The sequence below is a fragment of the Meles meles genome, chromosome 21 (genome assembly GCF_922984935.1).
Source record: "Meles meles chromosome 21, mMelMel3.1 paternal haplotype, whole genome shotgun sequence".
Lineage (NCBI taxonomy): Eukaryota > Metazoa > Chordata > Mammalia > Carnivora > Mustelidae > Meles > Meles meles.
The window spans coordinates 13,250,354-13,274,883 of record NC_060086.1 but is presented as its reverse complement, the minus strand read 5'-3'; the positions used below and the strand labels follow the sequence as shown (position 1 = coordinate 13,274,883).

Below are 24,530 nucleotides of genomic sequence, written 5' to 3'. Positions count from 1 at the left end.
ACTGTTGAGCCTCACACACGGGCTCGCCGGCACTCCGGCACCCACCGCCGGGACAGTGAGTAGATGGACGCGTGCTCAGGTGTCCATGGTACAGTTAAACATCCCGGCAGGGACGCAGGCTTAACCAACATTTTCTGTCCCTTTTAATCAAGAAATGGTTCCTGTGGGGCACCTGGGTGGCTCAGTTGGTGCCTTTGGCTCAGGTCATGATCCCAGGGTCCTGGGATCAAGCCCTGCCTCGTGCTCTCTGCTCAGCAGGGAGCCTGCTTCCTCCCCTCTCTCTCTGCCCTCCACTCTGCCTGCTTGTGATCTCTCTGTCAAATAAATAAATAAAATATTTTTTAAAAAGGAAAAAAGAAAAGAAACGGTTCCTGCTTTCATAGCAAGTCGTCTTCTGTCTAAGCAGAGCCCTAGCTGTTGACCCCATTACTTGTTCTAGGATCTGCCTCGAGTGGGTGGGAGAGAGAGCAGTTGATGCCCAAGACATGGACAAGACACGGACAGACAAACAAAATGTCTGAGGCTCTCAAAAGACCAGGGCTGAGGCCCACGAACAGGGGAACGTTGGGAAGCAGGGAACGGCCTAGGTTTGGACTCCTCTGCCTCTGAGCTCCAGACCTTGGATGAAGTTGTTCACCTCGACAAGCCTCAGCTTCCCCAGCTGGGACAGGGCCTACGGCACGGACATCATAGCATCTGACTCACTAGAAAGTGTTCGCCCCAGAGCTGACTTAGGATGGGACGGTGTTCTGTGTAGACAGTCACCGCAGGCCCCAGTGTGGTCAGGTTCCCGCATGGCACGGACTTGACCCTTCCTGAGCACAGACCACACGAGGGAAGCGACCACACCAGGACAGTCCCAACATCGATCCACGTGGGAACCCTGGGAAGTTCAGATGCCCGCGATGCACACGGGTAACTTACACAAACCTCTGAACGTGGTGGCCCATGTTGGTTTTTGCTTTTAAAAGGTTTTGAACATTTTAAATCTGGGTTTTAATCTTAGGACCCCATCCAGTTTCTACAATCTACGCAGTTTACAGGCCAAGATGGATGGGCAACTCTTGGAGGGACCGTGTGTAACTACCGGTCATGCTTTGGGTCCCCAGGGAGTCCTGACACTAGAAGGTGGGGGGCCAGGAGTCGGTGGGGGCCCTGAGGGCTGGACCCAGGCAGCCTACAGCGCGCTTGCCCTGGCCCTGCAGGGACAGGCCTGCACTTGCCCCCAGGGGATGCCTGGCGGGTCCCGGAGCCGTTTCCAGGAGGGGAAGGGAGCCACTGACAGGCAGCAGGTAGAGCCCAGGGCGCTGGCTGACATCCCCAGCCGGGCCCAAACACGCGTGGTACTGTGCTCTAGAGACCCCGACGGAGGGAAGTGTTTCCACGTACAGAAGCCAGCCAGTCCTGTGCCCCCACCACCAGCTGATGAGGGCTCCACACCAGAGTGCTGGCAGAAGCCCAGCCTGCTCCTGGCAGAAAGCACGGGGCACGAAGGCCAAGTGGGTGTTGGGGCTCAAGGGCTCCGGGGAATGCCGTGGCTGGGCTGCACTTGGGAGGGACACGGGACCAGAGCTCAGGATGCACAGCCGACTGCACAGGGACAGAGTGCCACAGAGGACACCCCGGGCTCACTGGGTGTGTACAGGCAGGGCAGGCTGGCCCTCAGACTTCCCATGGGTGGCCACAGTTCCCACCCAGCTCCTCCCATAGCCACGAGCGCCCTCCCCCCTGCCACGGCTGCACCCAGCACACCGGAGACTGACCCAGACTGTCTCTCGGATGGCCTTGGCGATCTTGAGCAGCAGCTGCCCGAATGAGCCGGGTTCCAGGCGGGTGGCCGAGTGCTGGATGCAGAGGCAGAGAAGGAAGGCGGGGGCCAGCTTGTGGTCGTCCCCCCCAGGCTCAACCAGCGTCAGGATTCGCTGCAGCAGCGCGTCCTCCACCTCTGGCTCGAACTCCAGGTGCAGTAGGCTCGGCCGGGGCAGGGCAGCCGGCGTGGAGCCAGAGGTCAAGGCGCCCCGGGCCCGGAGCACAGCTCCGCACAGCCCGCAGCTCCGTGGCATGGCACGCAGCCGGGCCAGGGCTTGGGCAGGCAGGGGCTGGGCCTGCGCCGGGTCCTTGAACAGCAGCAGGTAGTAGAGGCCAAGGGAGAGCAGGTCCCCATGGCGCAGCACCACGGCCCGGCCCCCGACCTCCGCGAAGTTGACGGAGACGGGCGCCCCGGGGATGGGCTCCAGCACCAGCCTGCTCGCCGCCCGCTCTGGGCCCGGGGGCTGGTGCCTGCGGATGGTGCAGTGCAGGGGCAGGATGTCTGGGGCTGAGAGGCTGACGCTGGGCTTGCTGGATGGGGTCCTCTGGCCCACCGTATGCTGCTCCCGGTTCAGCAGGTACACCAGGCTGTCCTGAAACGCAAATACTAGGCCTCAGGGGCAGGACACCACCTCGGGCAAACCCGTCACTGGGAAGAAAGGAAAAGGTGTCCCCATCTCTGGTCACCTAAGCCACGTGGCCAGGGCCGCCATCCTGGGACAGCCCTACCCTGGAGCCCTTCCTAGCTTACTGCTGGCCCCAGCCTGACCGACACTGGGCACCCACGCAGTCCCCAGGAGAGGATGCTTCCCAGAGAGGCCTCGGGGGCACACCGGACACCTAGGGATGACTCCAGCTCGGAGACAACAGAGGCCCAACAAGGGCCACACTGGGCACAGACACTGGTTCACAGGCATGGCCAAGAGCCACCAAGCACCCCCGCCCCTGCCGGTGATCTGTGACCCACTGCGGGCAAGCTCCTTCTCCTGCGGCTCCAGCTCGGCGAGGACAGATGCCTCCTCGAGAGACAGCATCTCCCCAAACCCTCATGCAGTGACACTGTTTCATAAACAAGAAACTTCCCGTAAGGAAACTCCTGAGCCTGTGTTTCTGCAGCAATAGGTCTTAGCAGTGCAGAAAGCAGATGTCGGGCTAAAGAGCAAGTCTGCTCCCAGAAGAACAGGCGGGATCGGGACGCACCAGCCTGCACCAAGACGGGCCCCAGCCTCCGAGTGTGTGCAGTGACCACCGGGGGCCCTCGACTTATCTCGCCTCACGGGAATGCGACAAGTCACACCCACGACTGAAGGTCTAACACGCGCTAGTGAGACACGCCGCGTATGGAGAAGCGTGCTGAGGACCCACGTGCTGAGGGCGCCCTCCCCTCCCCACCCAGCCCACCTGGTGCTAGAGGAACCCCCCCCCCCACTCCTGGCCTCTCCGCGGGGAGTCAGCCTGAGGACTCCTTCCCTCGAGCTCTTGCCCATGGGCTGGAGTGGAGCCCCAGGAAAGCCTCGTCTGCAACCCTGGCCGGCCTCCTATCGATGCCTACGGCTTGCAGGCGCCAGGTCAGGTTTGGTAGGACTAAGCTGAGCTCGGAGAGCCACACAGCGCGCACCAGTGGAGCCTGAAGGGGGCTCAGCAACCAGGCGGGGAGCAGAGGAGCAGGGAGAAAGAGCCGGCGGGAGCTTCTGGGGGCTCCACTCCTCCAGCCAAGGGCCCCCCACAGACATGGTGGGAAGCATGCACTTGGGGGCCAGGGCCACCTCAGAGGTGGCTTCCCACAGCGCACTCGGGGCCGTGTGCCCCACAAGCCTGCCGAGCACCCATCTGGACAAGGGGGCGGGCCCATGTTGGGGTCCCCACAGCCAGGGCACGGCATGGCCTGAGACACCGCCTGGAAGATGGCAGACGAGTCTTTGAGAAGGAATCTGGTATTGGGTGGGCTCCCCCCCACCCCCCTGCTGGCTCCTACTGGGGCCTGGACAGAGAACGCTCTGGAAACCAAGCACAGGGGAAGACTCTGCTCCCTCCAGAATCTAGGACAGCCCCGCTTCCACAGCCTCCTCGACGCCACAGCTGACTTGGCTGCTCGGACCACTCCATGGGGTGGGGGCGGCCGGGCAGTGGGCAGGGGTGCTCACGTGCTGCTGGCTGTAGCCCTGCAGGAGGAGCAGGTGGGGCGACTCGTAGAGGGAGAAGCGCATGGTGTCCCGGGTGCGCTCCTCGGGGCCCTGGGTGGCAGCGGAGCTCAGGCTGCTCTCACTGACGGTGCGGCGCAGCCGGGGCGTGGGCGGGCTCCGGGCACCCCCCGAAGCCAGGACTGGGGTTCCCTTGGCACGGTGCCGCTGCAGCCTCCGGGCCTGGGCGTTTATCCCTGAAACAGAAGCAACACGGGGCAAATGGTCAGAGGCTAACTGAGGCCCGCCTCTGGGCACCACTGAATTCAGATCTCACGGACCCGCGCATGACACCAGGCACCGTCTGCTCAGCAGAGCTGGAGAAGCGCACAAGACTCCACCTTTTGACCCCATCCCGGCCAGGCCAGGACACCTCTGGGGCTTCCTCCAAAAAGCAGGCAGCCCAGCCGTCCACGACCTGAGATGCCCTGCAGGAGCCCATGACCCACCCCATCCCTACCAGCCGCACCGCAGCCCCTCCCCTCCCGATGCCAAACCCACTGCAGCATCAACTTCTGCCGGGTCAGCGTGCTCATGTGAGTCGCTGCCCTGTCCCCAGAGCCCTGCTGGCCCACCAGCGTGTGTGCACACGTGTGCATGGGGGGAGGGCAGTGCCCATGTGCACGTACACAAGTGCGTGTTGTGACCAGGCGAGACGAGAACCCTGCATGGTCCCTCCGCACCCCCTTTACAGTGTCCTCGTCACCTGCACATTCCCCCCCGTACCCCTCTTTACCGTGCCCTCGTCACCTGGTGCACTGAGATGGCTGGTCTGTCTAGGACAGCATGGCTGCTTGTCCCCTGAGGCCGCCCCTGCCAGGCCAGGTCAGAACGCACATGCGTGCACGGACACACACACATGCAAACACACACACACACATGTGCACACACACCCCCCCCATGAAAGAGTCTTATGCATCCAGGATGTGGTCTTTTAAACTGATGCCGCTGCAAACCCAGAAGCCAGATGGAGCCTAGGTCGGGTTCCGGTCACCGGGAAAGGCAGGGCTGACCCTGGCGCGTTCTTTCACAGCCCTCTGCCGACTCTGCTCTGCACAGCCTCCCTCCACCCCACCTGCAGCCTCCCTTCCCACAACCATTCGCCCTGACCAGACAAAGCCCGAGGAAGCGAGGCAGGCTAGCTACAGCGAGGTGCTGCCTTACCGGAGACCTGCCCTTCCCAGAGGAAGCCGGCTTCTGCAGCCTGCGGGAGGCGGGAAGCCGAGTCTGCAGGAGGCCGGGCTGGCGGAGAGCTGCAGTGTGAGGCTGTCTGCCCGGGCACCGGCTGCTCCCTGCCTGCTGCAGAGCCCAGCCCCTGGCAGGCACCAGCGTCTAGGGCAGTGGGGAGGAAGGGCGGGGGAGCAGGGGAGGGGGGGGAAGGGAGTGGGGGCCGGGGGCAGGCGGGGATGGGGAGAGTAAGCAGGAGGGAGTGGGGGAGGGGGTGGGGGGAGCAGGAGGGCATGGGAGCAGGTTGGGGGGAGGCAGAGGCTGCAGGGGGCTGTGGGAGGGGCAGAAGGAGGTGGGGGACAAGCGGGGCCAAGGGTGGGGGGAAGGCAGGGGAACTGGCAGGGGCTGGCAGGGCAGATGGAAGCTAGCCTCCCCTGCCGCAACTGCCCTGTCCCACCTGCTCCTCTGAAGGATGACAGACCCCAGCACTTGAGGCAGCACGGTATGACCATGAAGCCATAACTAAAACCAGCCCCAAATGAAGTTCTAGGCCTGAAGCTTCTCCATCTGGGATGGAGCCATAGGACGGGAGGAGCCTCAGAACCACCTTCCAAGAGTCTGGAACCTGAGACAGTGGTCCTTTCCTCTTAGATTCCCAGGGGCTCCCAGGGGCCCCCAGCTGAGGCCTGAGACCAACGCCAGTGTCCCCAGACTGCAGCCCACAGAGAGCTCCCCGTCGACCAGGTTCCAGTGCAGCTGGGCTCCCACAGCCCCTGGTACATGGCCCTCCCCGGGCCCAGGGCCGGCTTCCCTGACCCCGCTGGGGCAAGCAGCGGTTCTCACCCAGCACTCAGACCCTCCTGGGCAGCTCGGTCTGGCTTCCAGGTCCCCTTATTGGATCCTGGGGCAGTCACGTGAGCACAGAAGGGCCAGGGCTGAGGGGCGGTGGGGTGCAGCGGCCATCAGAAGGGACGCATCCAGGCCAGCATGGCTCAAGGGCAGCGCAGCACAGCGCCCAGCAGATGTGACCCTGACGGGACCCCGTGTACCCCCGGGCCGTGGCACCGCCGGGAGAACCTTCACGAATGCGTGGACACCCATGCAAGGACACAGAATGGGCCACCGGACCCTCTGGGGGACTGTGGTCGTAGGATAAAAATGCTGCAGGGAGAAAGGGGGGTCAGGCGTGCCCCCGGAAGCGGGGTGGAAGCAGCAGGCCAGAGCGTAACACGGAAGGAGGAGGACCTCCTGGTCACACCCTTCAGAAGTGCGGGAAACATCATTGCGTGCTGCTCACGGGTTACGGGTCACCTACGCACCCACGGAAAGCTCTTCTTAAAAACAGACAGAAAAGACACGCAGCAAACTGAGGAAACGGCTGTCTCAAAGGGTCGTGTGGAGTCTGCGTATGACAGGGGTACCGCAGCCGGCAGGACATACGTGCTGCCCCAGAACCTGGCCCTGTCTGTGGCCGTATACAGACAACGCTCTGCTTTCACTTAAGAAAATTCTAGATCAATATGATTTCAAGATGTCGTGTCAGTTCTGGGAGGAAGATACGGGTGTCAATCACATTATTCTGTAAACTGTTACTTCTTTAAACTTTCTTAAAGTAAAAGGCAAAAACATTTTGTGGGCCTGCCCCAGGTGTGTGACCATGGCTTTCCCACGGCAGGGTGGGGCGCTCCGGAGTCAGGCCAGCCTGATGCCGCTGCTGGAGATGAACCCCAGTCCCGCGCCCGGGGAGCAGCTCAGAGGAGGACCCGAGGCTTCCCGAGGGCTTGTAAGGACAGCCCCTTCCCTGATGACATGTGATTCTCCTTCAGCTTTGCCGTCATCGGGTCCACGTGTCTGCGCACCGCGCACAAGGACAGAGCTACAAACTTTGCCGTCCTGCGCTCTGGGTGGGGGATGCCAGGTGGCACACAGCCCCACAGAATCCTGGCCAGATTCACCCCCAGAAACCTTCAGAAGCATGGCACATGCCGCTGGCCTGCACAACGCGGCAGTTTTCAGGGCGCTGAGCCCCTGGGGCCCAGGCTGCCTGTGATGCGGCTAAGGAGAAGAGAGCAAGGGCCGGGTGCCGTCGGGGTCTGGGGCCTGATGGTGGTGTCTCTGCACCCCCTCCCCGCACCGGTCAGGGATTTCATTCACGAGGGGGAGACTGGATGGGGAAGCACTGTTCTCCAGCAAAGGAGTTCTAATGAAATAAGAGGGCGGCAGGGTCCACACCTTCCAGGCCACAGGGAGTCTAGGTGGAAAGCGGTTCACCCTACGGAAGAGCGCCACCCCCCCCCCCCCCCGGCCTGTGGGCGGAGCGGGTGGAGGTGCGCTCCAAGGCCTGGGAGGCGGGAGGACACCCACTCTCCCATCACACCCGCCACCCTCCCCACGTGGGCAGGATGTGCTGATCCCACAGTTTCCTGCTCCTCTGCGACTGAGCTCAGTGGGGCCAGAGGCTCTGGCCTGATTCTGTAGGTCTGAGGGACACCCAGGAATCTGTACTTCATAAAAGCACCCAGAAGGCTCTGGAACATGGTGGACAGGCAGAGGAACTCCTGCAGGGCCACTCTCCTTCCTTTGTCCCCAAAGCTCTGTCTACAGAGATGCACGGAGCCCTTGGTAAACTTACTTGACCACCTTCCAATTTAACTTGAGTTTTGGATTTCCGATTCTTTTCTCTAGACAAGTGTTCGTCAGCTCCTGGAAAGGTGGCAGATACGGGCTCCCCACTCCCATCCTGACATACCCGCCCCGGTGGAAAAGCAGAAGCACCCAGCAAAGGAGGTAAAGCAGGGGTCTGGGTAATCAGAACCTGGGGAGGGTTCTGTGCTGCCCCAGGGCACACACAGGGCCCGCCTCGTCGTGATCACAACCAAGGACACACATGCGGACCCGCCTTGCTGTGTTCACAACCAAGGACACACACGGGGAACCACTCTGTCATGTTCACAACCAAGGACACACAAGACCCACCTTGTCCTGTTCACAACCAACACACAAGGGACCTAACCTTGTCCTGTTCACAACCAAGGACAAACACACAGGCATCCACCTTGTCGTGTTCACAACCAAGGACACACACACAGGACCCGCCAGGCCACCTAACACTTGCTAACACACACAGGCACCAGACCCGGAAGCAAAGTGATCACTTTCCACGTTTTGAGAGGACACCTGAACTCGAGGAGATTCTGAAGCAATCAGAGGCACAACCGAAATGGGAGGCACGGGGCCGCCAGCCTCTCCTGGACGGTCTGCCTCTGACCCGGGAACTGGGAAGGGGCTCCGAATCTGCAGGTGTGACCATGATCGAGACCGTGAGAGAATGGACGCATCTGCAGAAAGGAGCTCCGGGCCTTGCTTTCCCCTGGCCACAGGCTCTAGCTAGCCCCTCACCGGCCCGGGGAGAAGCCCCCCGGCATGCGGCTCCACGGGGCAGGGCTCCCTGGTTCCTCGTCCCCTGCTCGGCCATGCCGGGGGTGTGGGGAGGCAGCCAGCCAGGCAGGGAAGGAGGAGGTGGGGGGTGACACCCCGGGCGCCACAGTTCTTTGACATGTATCCCCTCTGCTCGCCACAACAGGCTGGAGCAGATGTCCCCTCTGCTGGCGGAGAGGAGAGGACTGCACATACCAGGGGTGGCAAAATTAATTTTGAAAACAGTGGGTAGCTGTCACCAGAGCTCCGGTCATGGGCTCGATGCTGGCTCCAGAACAGCGCTGGAAAGAAAAACACAGCTCTTTCCTGAACGTCACTAAGTTCAGGACAATAAATTTAACCTGCCGGTTTTACCTCGGAATCCTGTTTGCTCTTCCCTCCGGGACTCTCGGAGTTTGAAACAATATGTACGATCTGGAAATTTTAGTGTTGTGTACACCCAATGCCGGCCGGGGCTGGAGGTCTCACAGATGTGGTTACCACTGGCAATGGACAGGGCAACAAAACGGTCCTGCGTAAGGGAATTTTACTAGAACTGGGGGAATTAAACTATTTTAAATAATCCCTAATAACAGCTGGGATACACTCTTCACTAATGCAGAGGGGGGCTCGGGCGAGTCCTCTTGAATTAGAATGTCCTTTTCCACCTTAGCAAAGACAGGGGATGGAGTTCTTGGTAACAAGCAATCCTTAAAGTTAATGTTTTGTATTCAAAATACACAAAAAAGAACAACTAACTTACAAATAATTTGGGGAGCACCTACCTACTGCACAGCCAGCCTTCTTCTGGGCATTCTGCATTTAATTCCACTTCCTTCTCACATTAAACCCCAGAAAGGTTTAATACCGCAGGTGGATGGGAAGACGTTAGCACAGCTTTTGAGGACCAGTCTGACCACTGGCAGAGAAAATTCTCAAGAAAATGTATACTGAACCTCCTCCCCAGCAGGAAGAAGACGAGGATGCTGCTGTGACCATTTCTGTTCAACATCACATTGGAGGTCCCCGGCCAGTATCATTAAGGCAGGGAAAACAAAGGAAAGATCTAAGAATGGAAAAGAAAGAAAGAAAATTGTAAGTGTTTTGCAGACACTGGATCGTGTTTCTAGAAACCGCGGAAGGATCTATGGACGAATTACTAGAATTAGCGAGGTGAGGAGACGTGGCGAGTGTGCACGTCCCATCATGTTTTCACACGGGAGAGACGATGAGAAAAGGATCTGCAAAACTAATGACACAAAACCACTGCAGAGTAAGTCCACCAGACAACGTGCAGGACCACGACACTGAAAACTGCACGGCACCGCTGACGGAAATAGAAGTCTTAACACAGAGAGAGGTATAGACCAAGCTCATGGAGTGTACGATGTCAGTTCTCTCCACATTGGTGTGTAAGCCCAGTGCAGTGCAGACAGGGTCTCGGCAGATGTGTGTGTGTGTGTGTGAGGCACACGTGTGCATGAGCAAGTGTGTGCATGCATGTGTGCGTATATGCAAACTGGTAAAATGTATATGGCAATGCAAAGGGTGAGGTAGCCTTGAAGACCAACGACAACGCTGAACACTTGCACTACCAGATAAGAGCCTGTTCTAAGCTACGAGAACTGAGAGAATGGGGCACCGGGATTCGGACCAACAGACCACCGGGACAGAAATGAGAGTCCTGGAATAGAACCTCACATCCACAGGAAGGATGGTCTTCTCAATAAATGGTACTGAGCCAACTGCATCTCCTTACAGAAAAAACATGAATCACGACTCCTACCTCACACCATCCACAAAAATTAACTCCCGATGGATTACAGATCTAGACATGGAGGCAGAACAAGAAAGCACTCAGAAGAAAACACAGGCCAAGATGCTCATGACGTTGGGCACACAAAGACTTCTTACGTGGTGGGGGAGGCGTTGCTCACAAAGGGAAGACTGCCCACAGATGCTTCTCAGGTCCGCGAGGTTACAGACCCTGACAAGTACAGCTCTCCAATATGACGCTTACGTTGCTCAGAGAAACAAGAAAGTTCCGGAGGGACTCTAAAAGAATGTTCTCTTTTGTCAACCAAACTAAAAATCAGATATAAAATTTAACTGTATGGTTTGTGGAATAACAGTGAAAACCGAATTCACAGCCTCACCAAGTTTCCCGTGTATAAGTTAAGACACTGGGAAAAAGAAGGACCCTAACGCTTGGAACAGGGAAACCAGGGTGGGCTCCAATGACCCTGAGAAGCTTGAACCCCTGATTCAATCTGAGCCTTACTTGCCAAGAGAAGCAGACTATCTTCCTGTATCTGAAAAGACCGGCCTTCCCTTGCTTCCAGAACATACAATAACCTCACGTGGGAGCCACAACAGGAGGCCTCCCTCCCTGAACACCCACTCCCGCCCTTAAGAGCACACCTCAGTGAGCCACTAAATCCACAGGGACCAAGTTTCAGTGGAGACCAGAGCAAGAGGAAGATGGGCAGTGAGTCTGGGCTGCAGGCAAGCTGTCCTGACCCTGGGGACCCGACAGCCCCCGGAGAATCTACGGCCACTCTGGGGTTCGGAGCACGGCTTCTTCTTTGAGAAATAACTCCTGACCTGTTACTGAGTGGGACCTGGAGGGTTTCCTAAAGGAATACGACAGGACCGGGAACCAGAGTTCCCCTCCCCATCTGGGGTGGTTTCTGCTTTTCCGACACAGTCATTGTATTATGAACTTCTCTTCAGAAGAATCCAGAGGCCACATGCAGAGAAGAGGAGACATTTGCAGGACACACATCGGAAAAAGACTCGTCTCCAAAATCAATACGAAAAAGGCAGAGAACCCAACAGATAAGTAGACGGGAGCTTTGAACCGATACTGCAAAGTCAGAGTGTCCCGAATGTTCTTTAAACATAGGAAAATGTGGTTAGCCTCATTAATCATCAGATTTACAAATTAAAACCACAAAGCAGTACCACCGTACCACTGTTGAGAAGAGCTAAAATGGAGAAGATAGGCTGCACCGAGTGTGAGAGAGAAAACGGAACAGCCGGAACTCTCACACCGCGGGTGGGAGGAAGAACAAGCAGGAACGCTTAGGAGAAAAAGGTTGAGCAGCATCTCTGGCCGCAGGACGTGCGCATGCCCACTGCCCCCCCGCCCCAACTCCAGTCCCAGGTGCACGCTTTATTTACTTATTTGAAAGAGCACGAGAAGGAGGAGGGGCAGAGTGAGAAGCAGGTGCCCCACCGAGCAGGAAGCCTGATGTGGGGCTCGACTCTGGGACCCCAGGATCATGACCGGAGCCGAAGGCAGACGCCCGACCGCCTGAGCCCCCCCAGGCACCCCTCCCAGGTGCAGACTTGACAGAAGTGCACGCAGGCCCAGCAGCACCACCCGACTGAGCCCAGCCTGGAAACAAGCCGAGTGTGTCAGCAAGAGAATGGCCACATAAACCGTGCGCATTCACACGACACAGTACTGCACGGCAATGATAGCGAGGGACTCACTTCCCTAAGCAGCAACATGAGCACGTCTTTAGAATAGGCTATTAAGCAAAAAAAAAAAACAAAAACAAAAAAAAACAAAAACAAGGCCAGAGACGAAAAAGTCTCCAACAAGACACTGGCAAACCAAATCCGGCAAGAGATAAAAAGGAGGGTACATCGCCACCGAGCGGGATATATGCCAGGAACACAAGTGGATTTAACACACAAAAATCAATCACTGGAAGGCACCAAATCCAGACTACGAGCCCACGCCATGCGATCCTTTCCACAGACACAGCACAGTGCTCGGGACAGCTGGGACAGCTGAGGAAGGGTCTCCGCAGATCCTCTTCCCAAAGACCCACACACTCAAAACAGCTGAAAGGACACTCCTGCGTAGGCAAAACCACAGGGCTGCTATCACTGAAAAGCGAGAAGGCGGACGTGAGGAAATCAGGACAGCGACTTGAGAGAGGGAAAGGCGAGGGCTAAGTCAGAGTGACCTGATGGGGACGGCAGACCATGACCCGCCCAGGAGCCAAGCCAGCAGGGATGCACGGGGACATGCGGGGACATGCGGGGACACGCCTGTCCTCCAGGCACAGCTCAGCTTGGCAGTGCTGGTCTCATACTGTTTCCCCGAGGCCAGTCCTTGTGCTCTCTGCCTCACCTGCACATGGTCCCCTCCCCAGCTGCCACCACACATACCCCACCCCAGCCTCTCCAGGGCATAGAGGACACAGCCTGGCTGGTGGGGGGCCCTGCAGGAGACACTGGGGACACCAGAAGCCAGGCACACGGCACAGAGACCACTCACGGTAGCAGTCTACACCAGCCTAGTCTACCCCAGCGGTTCTGAAAACAGGCTGCCACCAGGAGGGGCTGAGTCGTGTCCGCTCCTTCCCCGGCACATGCAGGCTGTCTGCAGTGGGCACCCACCACCCGCTGCCAGCCCTGCAGCTTCCACTGCCACCGGCCCCATTGCTACCGCACACCACCAGCTCTCTCCCCAAGGAGCTGCCCAATGCTTCCTTCCTGCCGGCGACCCAGGGACTCGATTCCCGGGGAAAATGCAGATGTCCTGAGCTCCCTGACTTTCTCTCCATGTACCCTGGGAGAATCCAGGAAAACTGGATCTGAATCCAGGATCCAGATCTGAATCCACAGAAACAACGTGCCCCTCCCCCATCCCCGGGACTCTGTCTGTAGCAGCCCTATCCCTTGAGTGGGGTCAGACAGACACTAATAGTTCAGCACATTAATCTGTGTCTGCTCTCATGTACTTGCAGTATCTCAAAATCAAGCACACCAGTACGGAATGAGAAATATAAACACTTCGTAAACATCATAAAAACGGTCGACCTCACAAATCCTCTACACAAACTGCAGCACCGAGAAACTGTCAAACCAGCGGACAATTGTAAATGACGGAATCACGTGATGCTGAGGGTACAGAGATGGGCATTTTCAGAAACTGCTGTTGGGGATGGAAAGTGGTCCTGATCCAACCCCAACTTTAAAAATAGCTCTCGAGGGGTGCCTGGGTGTCTCAGTGGTTAAGCGTCTGCCTTCCGCTCAGGTCATGATCCCAGGGTCCTGGGATCGAGCCCCACATCGGGATCCCCACTCAGCAGGGAGCCTGCTTCCTCCTCTGCCCTTCCTTCACCCTGCTTGTGCTCGCTCTCTTGCTGTGTCTCTGTCAAATAACTAAATAAAATCTCTAAAAAAAAATAAAAACTAAAAATAGCTCTCAGGATATGTTAGCTCTACCACTATTAGATAGAGACATAGCAGTATCTAGAGACGTCTCCATCCTTCCACAAAGGAATCCCACTTTTAGGCTGCTGTCCTACAGAAATAATCAGAAAGGAATCAAACATTTATGTACAAGGATGTTTATATAAGCTTATTTATGAACAAAAATGGGAACTATTCTTAACTCCAATAGGGATATGGCAGGTATAATCACTCACTGGCATTAAAAATTATGTTCCCAATATGAGCAAACAAATAAAAGTTTAGAAAGAGGGCATATAACTATGTATATTTAGTTGTGTAAGAAAGTAAATACGACACTGAGCCTGGAACGATCGGAGCGGACGTTTAGGTGATTTTTAGTCTCTTCTTTATACTTTCCCTATTTTCCAAATTTTTGACAATAGGAATGTCATTTTTTAAGCAGAGAGAAATTGCATTTTTTAAAAATTTTATTCTATTTTACTTAACTTCAGTTAATTACCATATAGTATAGCATTAGTTTCAGAGGTAGAGGTCAGGGATTCGTCAGTTGCACAAAACACCCAGCGCTCCTTCCATCACGTGCCCTCCTTCATGCCTGGCACGAGTTACCCCCTCCCCCGCTCCGAGACACTGCATTTTACAGCACTGATGAGCATTATTTCCGTGGTAAACCCTGGACCCTCTCAGATTAATTCGAGTCTCAGGGAGGAAGTAACATCCCCTCTTTAGAAGGAACTAATAACTCAATTAAGATAATGGGTAACCGAGTAGATAAAATGCTCAAGCGATTTGTCAATCAATCACAGATGGACTGACTGTGAAGAGCCTTCCAGAACTGTGGCAAAGAAGCAGCGGTGTGGCAGAAGCAAGAACGTTATTTAGCTGAACCCAAGGCCCTGTCTGATTCCCCCAAGATGATGAGATGGCGCTAAGTCCTCTCTCAGGAAGGACCAAGTGACACGTGACAGCTAGCACACACAGATGCGGCTGACCCCGGGCCACTTTCCGCTCCAGCCACAGCCAGTGGGCGTCCCCTGGGTCCAGCGGCAGAAGCAGTTCCTCCTACCAGAGCAGAGCAGTCCCATCTCTCTTGAGGAATCCTGCCCCCAGAGAAGGGTCACTCCCGCCGCCCCCCCAATTCTGCATCTCCACCGCCCCCCACTGCTGCCCTGGAATGAGCTCTCCTCGCTCACCGCTCACCGTGGGCTGGAAGAGACGGTGGAGGCTGCTGCTTCGAAAGTAGAGCAAAGGGGCGCCTGGTGGCTCAGTGGGTTAAAGCCTCTGCCTTCAGCTCAGGTCATGATCCCAGTGTCCTGGGATCGAGCCCCGCATCAGGCTCTCTGCTTGGCAGGGAGCCTGCTTCCTCCTCTCTCTCTCTCTCTGCCTGCCTCTCTCCCTACTTGTGATCTCTATCTGTCAAATAAATAAATAAAATCTTTAAAATAAATAAAATAAAATTATAAAAAAAAAAAAAAAGAAAGTAGAGCAAAAAGACAAAGATGAGAAACTAGGAGACCAAAAATCAGAAAAACAGATCCAGGACTTGAATAACAGAAGAGCCAAAAGAAATCATCAAGGCAGTAACATAGCTTTTCAGAACTGAAGATCACCAGTTTTTAGACTAAAATGGCCCATCAAAAGTCCAACACATAAGAGAGATTAAAAATGCATGAAGGGGGAACGCCTGGGTGGCTCAGTCGGCTAGTGGCTGCCTTCAGCTCAGGTCATGATCCCAGGGTGCTGGGATCGAGTCCCACATCGGGCTCCTTGCTCAGCGGGGAGACTGCTTCTCTCTCTGTCTCTGCCTGCTGCTCTGCCTGCTCGCGTCCTATCTCACTCTCTCTCTGACAAATAAATAAAAAAATAATAATAATAACAAAAATGCATGAAGGGTCAAGATACGCAACCATATTTCTTAAATGAAAAGGTAAGGCTAACACCAGAGTCCCAATACACCCTCCCAAGGCACACAGGTCACTGTTCAGGGCAAGGCTGGGGCGGGAGCAGCATAAAGAAATCATGTGCTTCCAGAAGGAGAACAAAGCCACTGAGCATGAGGGGTGAGGAAACACAGTATCTAGCAGCTTCTCAGAGGGGCGCTGGAAGTTATGAGAAATGAGCCAACACTGTCAAAGTTCTAGGAAGAACGTTGTTTTCAACTCTACATCCAGATAAATACTAAGCGTTAAGCACGATAATGATCTTTTGAGACATACAGGGTCTTAAGTGATTTTAATTCCCTTGCGCACTTTCTCAGGAAGCCACCGGGGAGACACCCCACCAAGAGAGGGGCATATAACCTAGAAAAAGGAAGGGGAAACCAGGAGAAACAGGGGGTCCTTACCCAGGGAGAGGCATATGAACCATGGCTACAGGCTTCAGGGGCGGCCAGCCCAGACTGAAATAAGGCAGGAGACTCCAAAACCCTGGAGCCGATCAAATATGCCATATGTCCCAGCATCTTTTCTCTTTTTCTTTAATATATATTTTTTTGATTTTTAAAAAGATGTTTATATATTTATTTATTTGGAAGAGAGGCAGGGGAGGGACAGAGGGAGAAACAGACTTGCCACTGAGCAGAGAGCCAAATGTGGGACTCGATTCCAGGACCCTGGGATCATGACCTGAGCTGAAAACAGATGCTTAACTAACTGAGCCACCCTGGCGTCCCCGGATACCTGAGCATCTTGAAATAAGGTAATTGGCAGAGAGCTAGGGAATACTGCATTAGCGAAAAGTACCAAGAAAAAACAAACAATAATGACAATAATTAATTTCAAAAGAAACTAAAGGTTGGGCAGGAAGGAAAAGTGCACCCTGGTTCCTAATCCAACCACCGCTCAGACTGACTGCACAGGGAGCATGCAAGGCAGCTGGATGTTTGAACAAGAACCATTCCTACCCTCACGGTAGGAAGTCACTACATGTGCCCAAAATTAAAAAAAAAAAATCAAGTAGTAGTAGGATAAGCTTGTTATTTTAAGCTGTGGAATTAATGGAATTAAATGACAAGAAAGAAATATTTCACGGATGAGAATGATTTCCTTGGAGGAGTGCAAAATTGGGAAGGGCAGGCTGGGGCAGGGAAGTCCATGTGTGGTCTTTGTGGTTTTGTTTTTATTTTTCTATTTTTTTAAAATAATTTTTTTAATTTTTAATTTATTTGATAGAGAGAGATCAGAAGTAGGCAGAGAGGCAGGCAGAGAGAGAGAGGAGGAAGCAGGCTCTCCTCTGAGCAGAGAGCCCGATGCAGGACTCGATCTCAGGACCCTGAGATCATGACCTGAGCCGAAGGCAGAGGCCTACCCCACTGAGCCATCCAGGTGCCCCTATGGTTTTGTTTTTAATGAGGACTGCCTTAACTGTGCACCTATGTAACTTTGGTGAAAATAATTTTTTTTTCAAGTAAGCTCCATATCCAGCACAGAGCACAACGTGGGGCTTGAACTCATGACCCTGAGATCAAGACCCGAGCCAAGATCAAGACCCCAGCTGAGATCAAGAGTTGTACACTTTGGGGGGTCTGGGTGGCTCAATAGGTTAAGCATCTGCCTTCGGGTCCTGGGATCAAGCCCCGCGCTGGGCTCCCTGCTCAGCGGGAAGCCTGCTTTTTCTCTCTTACTCTCTCTCTGTTCTCTATATCTCTCAAATAAATAAATAAAATCTTAAAAAAAAAAGAAAAGAAAAAGAGTTGTATACTTAACCAACTGAGCCACTCAGGCATCCCAATAAGTAAAAGTTTTTAAACATATATCATCTTCAGTCTACTAAACGAATGAATGATCGTACACACTCAGGGTCGACATGTCATCCATTCCTAGATACACCTTCCTTTGCATTTTAAATTCTTGCCATTATTTGCATCTTTGAAAGTGGTAAGGTGTCCTGTATGCACACAGCCGGTCAGCCTGGCCACAACTTGGTTGTCACTCCCCGCGAGGCCAGGGGTTGGGGGAGATCCTACAATATTTCAGTCAGTTACGGATTATTTGAAGAAGGAGCATGAGCGCGGCTGTCACATACAAAACTCACACAATTTCATGCCAACTGCTGGGAAGAAGGCCACAGAGATCATGGTGGGGCCCTCTCTGTGCTCCCGAGGGCAGAGAAGAGGCCACTGTGTGCGCACGGACACATCCATGTCCCGGGCTTGAAAAGAACAATCAGACACTGGACTTATTTCACTCGCCTTTATCTTTTCATGTATGCACAAAACAAATACTGATGAAAATCCACATTTAATGGGGCGCCTGGGTGGCTCAGTGGGTTAAGCCTCTGCCTTCAGATCAGGTCACGACCCCAGGGTCCGGGGATCCAGCCCCTCGTCGTCGTTGGGCTCTCTGCTCAGCAGGGAGCCTGCTTCCTCCTCTCTCTCTGCCTGCCTCTCTGCCTACTTGTGATCTCTGTCTGTCAAATAAATAAGTAAAATCTTTAAAAAAAAATCTACATTTAAATAAATCTTTAGGTTTACTAGAGCTCTTTAGGGAAGTACGAAACTAAGAATCCTAAGTAATAGTGAAGCATTGTGTCCGGTTTAACTAAAAGTCCTTTTCATTTTAGTGGTAAGTAATACATATTATTACCTATTTTTGTGGTAAGTCATGCATAGTCCTGTATTGTGAAATTGTTCTTAATGATCCCAAAAACATACATAGCACTCCATCCACACCATGGAATATTCTTTAATTCCTAAAGTGAATGAATGGGAACTGTAATAGATTGGGGGGGGGGGTGTTCTCCATCTCTGACAAATAAATAAAATCTTCAAAGAAAAAAAAAAACACGTAGAAGGAGTTTGGCAGGAAAATCAAGTATGCGATCCCATTCCTAAAACAACAGACTTTGACCCAAACCCCGTGCATGTTCCTGTTTGAGGAGGGTCTGCACCAGATTGCCCAAGCGCAGAGAAACTACAGGAGGCCACTGAGGGAGGCCGGACTCTACGATGACCCCCATCACGTCCGCTCCTGGGATTACTCCCATCGTTGTGTTCAAGGGCCAAGAGATTCTGTAGATCTAAGTGAGGCCCGGAACGCGTTGATCTTAAGATACAGAGACAATCCAGTGGGCCCCACCTAACGTGAGTGCCTTCAAAGCAGGGAGTTATCTCCAGCTGGTCACAGAAAACAGAGACCTGACCTCTGAGAAGGGTTTGAACAAGGGGGTGCCCCACTGCGGGGCTGGGAGGGGTCCCTGGTTGACAGCTAGCAGCAGCAGAAGGCAAGGCACAGGCCAGATGGGGACCTCAGTCCTGCGACCCCAAGGAACTCCATGCTGCCAGTAGCCCATGGGCTTGAGGGCCCAGAGCCGCCAAGTGAGCGAGGGTCCTGCTACCCGGCGCCAGCCTCCCGACCCGCTAACGCCCTGAGACACTAGAAGGCACTAGATGCGAGGTTGTTTGTTGCACAGATGACGGTGGACATGCGTGCTGCGAAGTGAGGCACTGCTGCGGCCAATATGTACCACGGGGAAGGTACTCCGGAGTCGGGCAGAGGGTGGAAGCCGGAAGAATCCGGGGAGCACGGCAGAAAGAGCCCTGCTGGCCTTCAGCAGGCTAATCAGAGGAAGGCCGGCAGGAAAGACGCTGCTGGTAAGGGCTCGGGAGAGAGTGTGCACTTCCCCAAAATGCCTCCGAGGAAGCAGAAACGGCTGGGAGCGGCGTGTCCCGGGCATCCGGACTTAGAGCGGGCAGCAGCGGAGGCTCACAAGGACACGGGGGACATCCCCCCCGCAGCCTGGAAGGGGGCCTGGTCGTGTGGAAGCAGGACCTGTAACCGAAGGGCCTGAACAGACCCCTCAGCAGAAGCCTCCCACTTTCTGCTGGCTACCCGCCTCGAGAGGCCAAGAGGAGAGAAGCAAAGAGCTGAGAGTCCAAAGGGAGCCCCACTGCAGGACAGCAAATGCCCAGCCTCCCGCAGACAGAAGAGGACGAGAGTCAGACCCCACCGCAGGGGACTGTGGCACAGAGACGAGGCTCACTGTCCCACTCAAGCCTCTCTCAGCGCCTCGGAAGGACCTGAAGGTCAGAGCGCTGGGCCACACAAAGCCCCTTCGAGAGACCAACTCGGGGTGCCCCTCAGCCGTTCTCCCCGTCCACCCAGGGGTGCTGCAGGAGCTCGCGAGCACCCGCACGTCTCAGCAGAAGCTGGAAGCGGAGAAGGTCTGTGGCGGGGGCCTGTGTGACAGATAAATGCCCCTGGGGTCCTGGCCGAGCTGGGCCTCCAGGTGCCCGAGCACAAGCAGCTCAGACAAGGGCAGAGCGAGCTGGGCAGGAAGGGAGACCCCGCCCAGGCTGTGGCCAGAGGGAGTCACTCACTGGGCTGCGGAGGAGTCCCATCTTTCAGGAAAACTCGAGGCTGGCTCAGAGCCCGGTGGACGGCAGGCGGAGTCGTCCCAGGCCTTGAAATGGAACCACAGACTCCAGCTGCAGTTTGCCTGGCTGGATTTCAAACACCGCCAGCGACTCCGCCTCGCTGTCCACCGCCCTCTTTCTACCAGGAGCACCGTGATCTTTGTCCCGCACCTGGCTGACCACGGCCGGCCGGGGCCTCTGGTCCCACAGGCCGGCAAGTGGGGAGGCTGGCACCCTACACCTGGGGGCTGCGCTTACTGGACGGACTCGGGCCCCTGCTCCGCGCCCGCCTCCCACGATGTACCCGACAAGCATTTGCACTTGAACGGACACATGACAGCATGAGGTGTGGGGCCTGGAGGGGTGGAACATTCTGTCATTGCTACAGTTATAGCAGTGGATCTCGGGGAGCCAGACCGAAGATGACCCCATGACCCTTGCCCTTGTAGCGTCACCTCCCCTGAATGTGGAGGGACCTGTACATGTGGAAGCCGTCACATCCCGAGTGATGCTCTGCTTTAGGGCAAAAGAGGTTTTTGCAGATGTAACTGATCAGTTCACTCTGGGTTCATCTAAAGGGACATTTTCCGGGGCAAGGGGGGCGCCTAACCCCAGCCCATGGGCCTTTAAAAGCCAAGAGGAAAGCAAAGATTCGAAGAACAAGGGAGGGCTGGTCCAACATTGCTGACCTGCAGGGGTGGGGGGCCATGTGGAAAGGAGATGGGGCCAGCAAGGAAGTGGGAACCTCAGTCCTCTGACCACAAGGAAACGAATTCTGCCAACAGTAAGGCTGAGCCTCCTGACACGAGCTCAGCCTGGGTGACATCTTGGATTTGACCTTGTGGTGCCTGGAGATCCCAGTCACACCACACCAGACTTCCAACCCGGGAGCTGAGGACTGGGTGCCGTGCTTGTAGAACTCTACCCTATGGCAAGAGAAAATAAACACAGGCCCATACCACGTTATTACCAGGGAATCGGGAGGAATCACAGCGGCAGAGGCACTGATGTGAGACAGCAGAATTCCGTGGCACAAAAAAGTTTCTATCGTGTGAGCAGATTTATGTAAAATTAAACATGAGTGAATTTGTTAGCATTAAGAGAGGTATTTTTTTTAAAGATTTTATTTATTTATTTGACAGACAGAGATCACAAACAGGCAGAGAGGCAGACAGAGGGGGAAGCAGGCTCCCCACTAAGCAGAGAGCCTGATGCAGGGTTCGATCCCAGGACCCGGGGATCATGACCGGAGCCGAAGGCAGAGGCTTTAACCCACTGAGCCACCCAGACGCCCCAAGAGAGGTGTTTGTTTCCTAAAATTCAACAATCTAAACGGGACCAGTCAGCTGACTGTGGACAAGGACAGCATTCCCACTGAAAACAACAGACACCAGCCACGTGGGGCATCCACAACTGAGAAAGAAACTGTTCGGCCAACCTCTGACCAAAAAGAATCCAGAGGTGCGAGTTTCTGAAGCTACTCTGGTCCTGAAAGCTCCAGCGGCTCCAGGGAACAAGAGCAGGGGTGTGGTGAGAAACCCAAGCCCTGGGCTCACCACGCTGGAGGGCTGGCCGGAGAGACCCTCCCCGCTTTCCCGCCCTTAAATTCTCTGGCTCCAGCTTCATAAACTGCTGCTTCTCCTTCTGTCCTCTGGAGCCGTCAGGGGAGCAGTACTGGAATATCTTGTCCTCACTCTGAAGAAGAACTGGCCTGTTCAGACATGGGTCTGGGGTCCGCACGGCGGGCTGGGTCTGGGCGTGCCTCCGAACTGCTCACACTCTCTCCCTCTCTCTGCCAGGGAGACTGTCCTGTCCAGACGTTCAGTCTTTGCTCACGCACTACTTCCAGCCTGCACTACCAGTCTTTCCAAAGAACCTACTTTTCATTTTATTGATCCTCTCCCCTGCACATTTTCTGTTTGCTTTCTGCTCTGTATTGTTTACTTGCTTCTCTCACGGAGATATTAGACACGTATTTGTACCTAACACAGTGGGTGGGGAGCTCACCAGGGTCCAGGCTTCATTCAGTATAAGCGTGTAAAGCAATGGCCCTCCTTGGGGGCGCCTGCGTGACTCAGTCAGTTGAGCGTCTGACTCTTGGTTTCGGCTCAGGTCGTGATATCAGGGTCATGAGACTGAGCCCGGTGGGCTCCACGCTCAGCACGGAGTCCGCTTGAGAGCATCTCTGCCCCTCCCCCCACTTGTGCTAGCACTCTAAAATAAATAAAATCTTGGGGGCGCCTGGGTGACTCAGTGGGTTAAAGCCTCTGCCTTCCGCTCGGGTCATGATCCCAGGGTCCTGGGATCGAGCTCTGCATCGGGCTCTCTGCTCAGCAGGGAGCCTGCTTCCCCCTCTCTCTCTGCCTGCCTCTCTGCCTACTTGTGATCTCTGTCAAGTAAATCAATAAAATCTTTAAAAATAATAAAATAAGGGGCACCTGGGTGGCTCAGTGGGTTAAGCCTCTGCCTTCAGCTCAGGTCATGATCTCAGGGTCCTGGGATAGAGCCCCGCATCGGGCTCTCTGCTCAGCAGGGAGCCTGCTTCCTCCTCTCTCTCTGCCTGCCTCTCTGCTTACTCGTGATCTCTCTCTGTCAAATAAATAAATCTTAAAAAAAATAATAATAATAAAATAAAATCTTAAAAAAAAAAGGAAAAATAAAGCTATCCCCCTCCTTCTAAATCCCACATCAGCTGCCTCCCCGAAGTTCTGATACACTGAAGTCTTTCTTGATCCCTGAATTACGTGGAAGTGTTTGAACGTCTACATATCTGAGTGCTGTGTCGGAGATGGCCGTCACTGCTGGTCAGGACCCATTCTCTCCTCCTCCCTAACAGCAGCACAGTGAGCAATGACGAGGTAACACGCCCAGCTCACAAAAACTACCTTTCCCAGTCTTTCCTGCAGATCGGCAGGGTCACGCGACAAAGGTCCGGTCAGTGAGCGAGGACAGCATGTTCCAATTAGGACTTCTAGGAAAGTTCCACAGAAGGAGGATACGGTTGGCAGGGACGGTTTTGCCTGGCCCCCTCTTCCTGCTTCAAACACTGATGTGATGGCAGTGGCCCTGTGATCATCCTGTGCTAGAGGGGACCTTCTGGACTGCAGGCATGATCTAGAATGGTGGGGCTGAACGTACAGGCAGCTGTGGGTCCCTGATGACCCCAACAACCGCCGCCGCCAGTAGAAAGAACAGAAACCTGTCTCAGGCTCAGCTCGTTACCTAATGCAGCTCCTGACACTTCTAAGATACCACTGCGGTATTGGGTTTTTGACCACAGAATAGTCTGAGAGCATTTATAACTTAGACCAACAATAAAACAAACACTGCTTCACCCACCACCTAAACTGAAAAAGGCAGAACATTTCTAGGCTCACTGTGTCCTTGAAACTACACCTCCCTGTCCTCTCCCCACCTCTCATCTCACCAAAGGGAAGCACTACTCTGGATTCTGTGATTAACGTTCCCTTATTCTTAATTTATGGTTGGATCATACAGTTTTGTATCCGTAAGTTATACTGCTCTACTTTGTATCCCGCTATTTTTCTGCAATTGTCTTGTTTACTCCAGGTTATGAGCTAGCTCTACGCTGATGCATGGAGCTATGGCTCATTTGACCTCACAGCTCTACGCTGTACATTGCATGAAGACACCATCAACTACCCATTCCCCCATTTACGGGTTTGTGGGTTATTTCAAGCTTTAAGCTATTACGAAATGCTGCTCCCAACACTCCTGGACGTGTCACCTGGTGATCCGTGGAACAGAGTCTCTAGGAGAGTGCTTCCCGAATCTTCTGACACCATGCCTTATGTGGAAAATGCCATTTACATGCACACTGGAGGAAAACTGGAGGCGTGAAGCGCTCCGGAGGCAGCTGCAGAGGGGGCTCGCAGAAGGGCACCTTCAAGGTTCAGGGGACCAGTAAAAGGAATCAGAGCAATGCCCCACAGCCTGGTGGCAGAGACATGCACGAGCAGGCCAATGGTGCTGGTTAAGTCCAAACTGTCTCCCAAGGGGCAGAAAGCACGTCCCACTTTCACAGTCCTGTGCTAGAGCTCCCTCGGCTCCCGCTCGTCCACAAGCCCGCATGTTGTCAGACTGACAATTGCTATGCTCTTAATTCATGTTTCCTCACTGCTACGGAGATGGGGCATCTTTCTGTGCTGACTGCATTCCTAGCTCCTCTTCTGAGAAGCCTATTACTTCTCTTGCCCATGTTTTACTGGGGAGTTTCATCTTGAACAGACTGTTTCCGGCACCCTTGATACAGTCCAGATAGTATCATTTGGCAGCTTTACGTATTCTACGATCTCCCTGCGTGGGCTTGTTTTTCACTTTTTGCTCTTCATTATTTATTACAATTAAGAGATTCTGTGCATCAGTCT

General features: G+C 54.5%; 1 protein-coding gene across 5 annotated transcripts in view; it reads right to left on the bottom strand.

Annotated features, from left to right (window-relative positions):
* RADIL (Rap associating with DIL domain) overlaps positions 1-24,530 on the bottom strand; it is a 112,029-nt gene that overhangs the window by 19,591 nt on the left and 67,908 nt on the right. For all 5 annotated transcript variants that reach the window (XM_045993990.1, XM_045993987.1, XM_045993986.1 and 2 more), the window contains 2 exons: positions 3,954-4,186; positions 1,764-2,402 (listed from right to left, as the gene is read on the bottom strand). In XM_045993990.1, the coding sequence (XP_045849946.1) occupies positions 1,764-2,402; positions 3,954-4,186 (872 nt within the window). The remainder of the gene's footprint in view (positions 1-1,763; positions 2,403-3,953; positions 4,187-24,530) is intronic.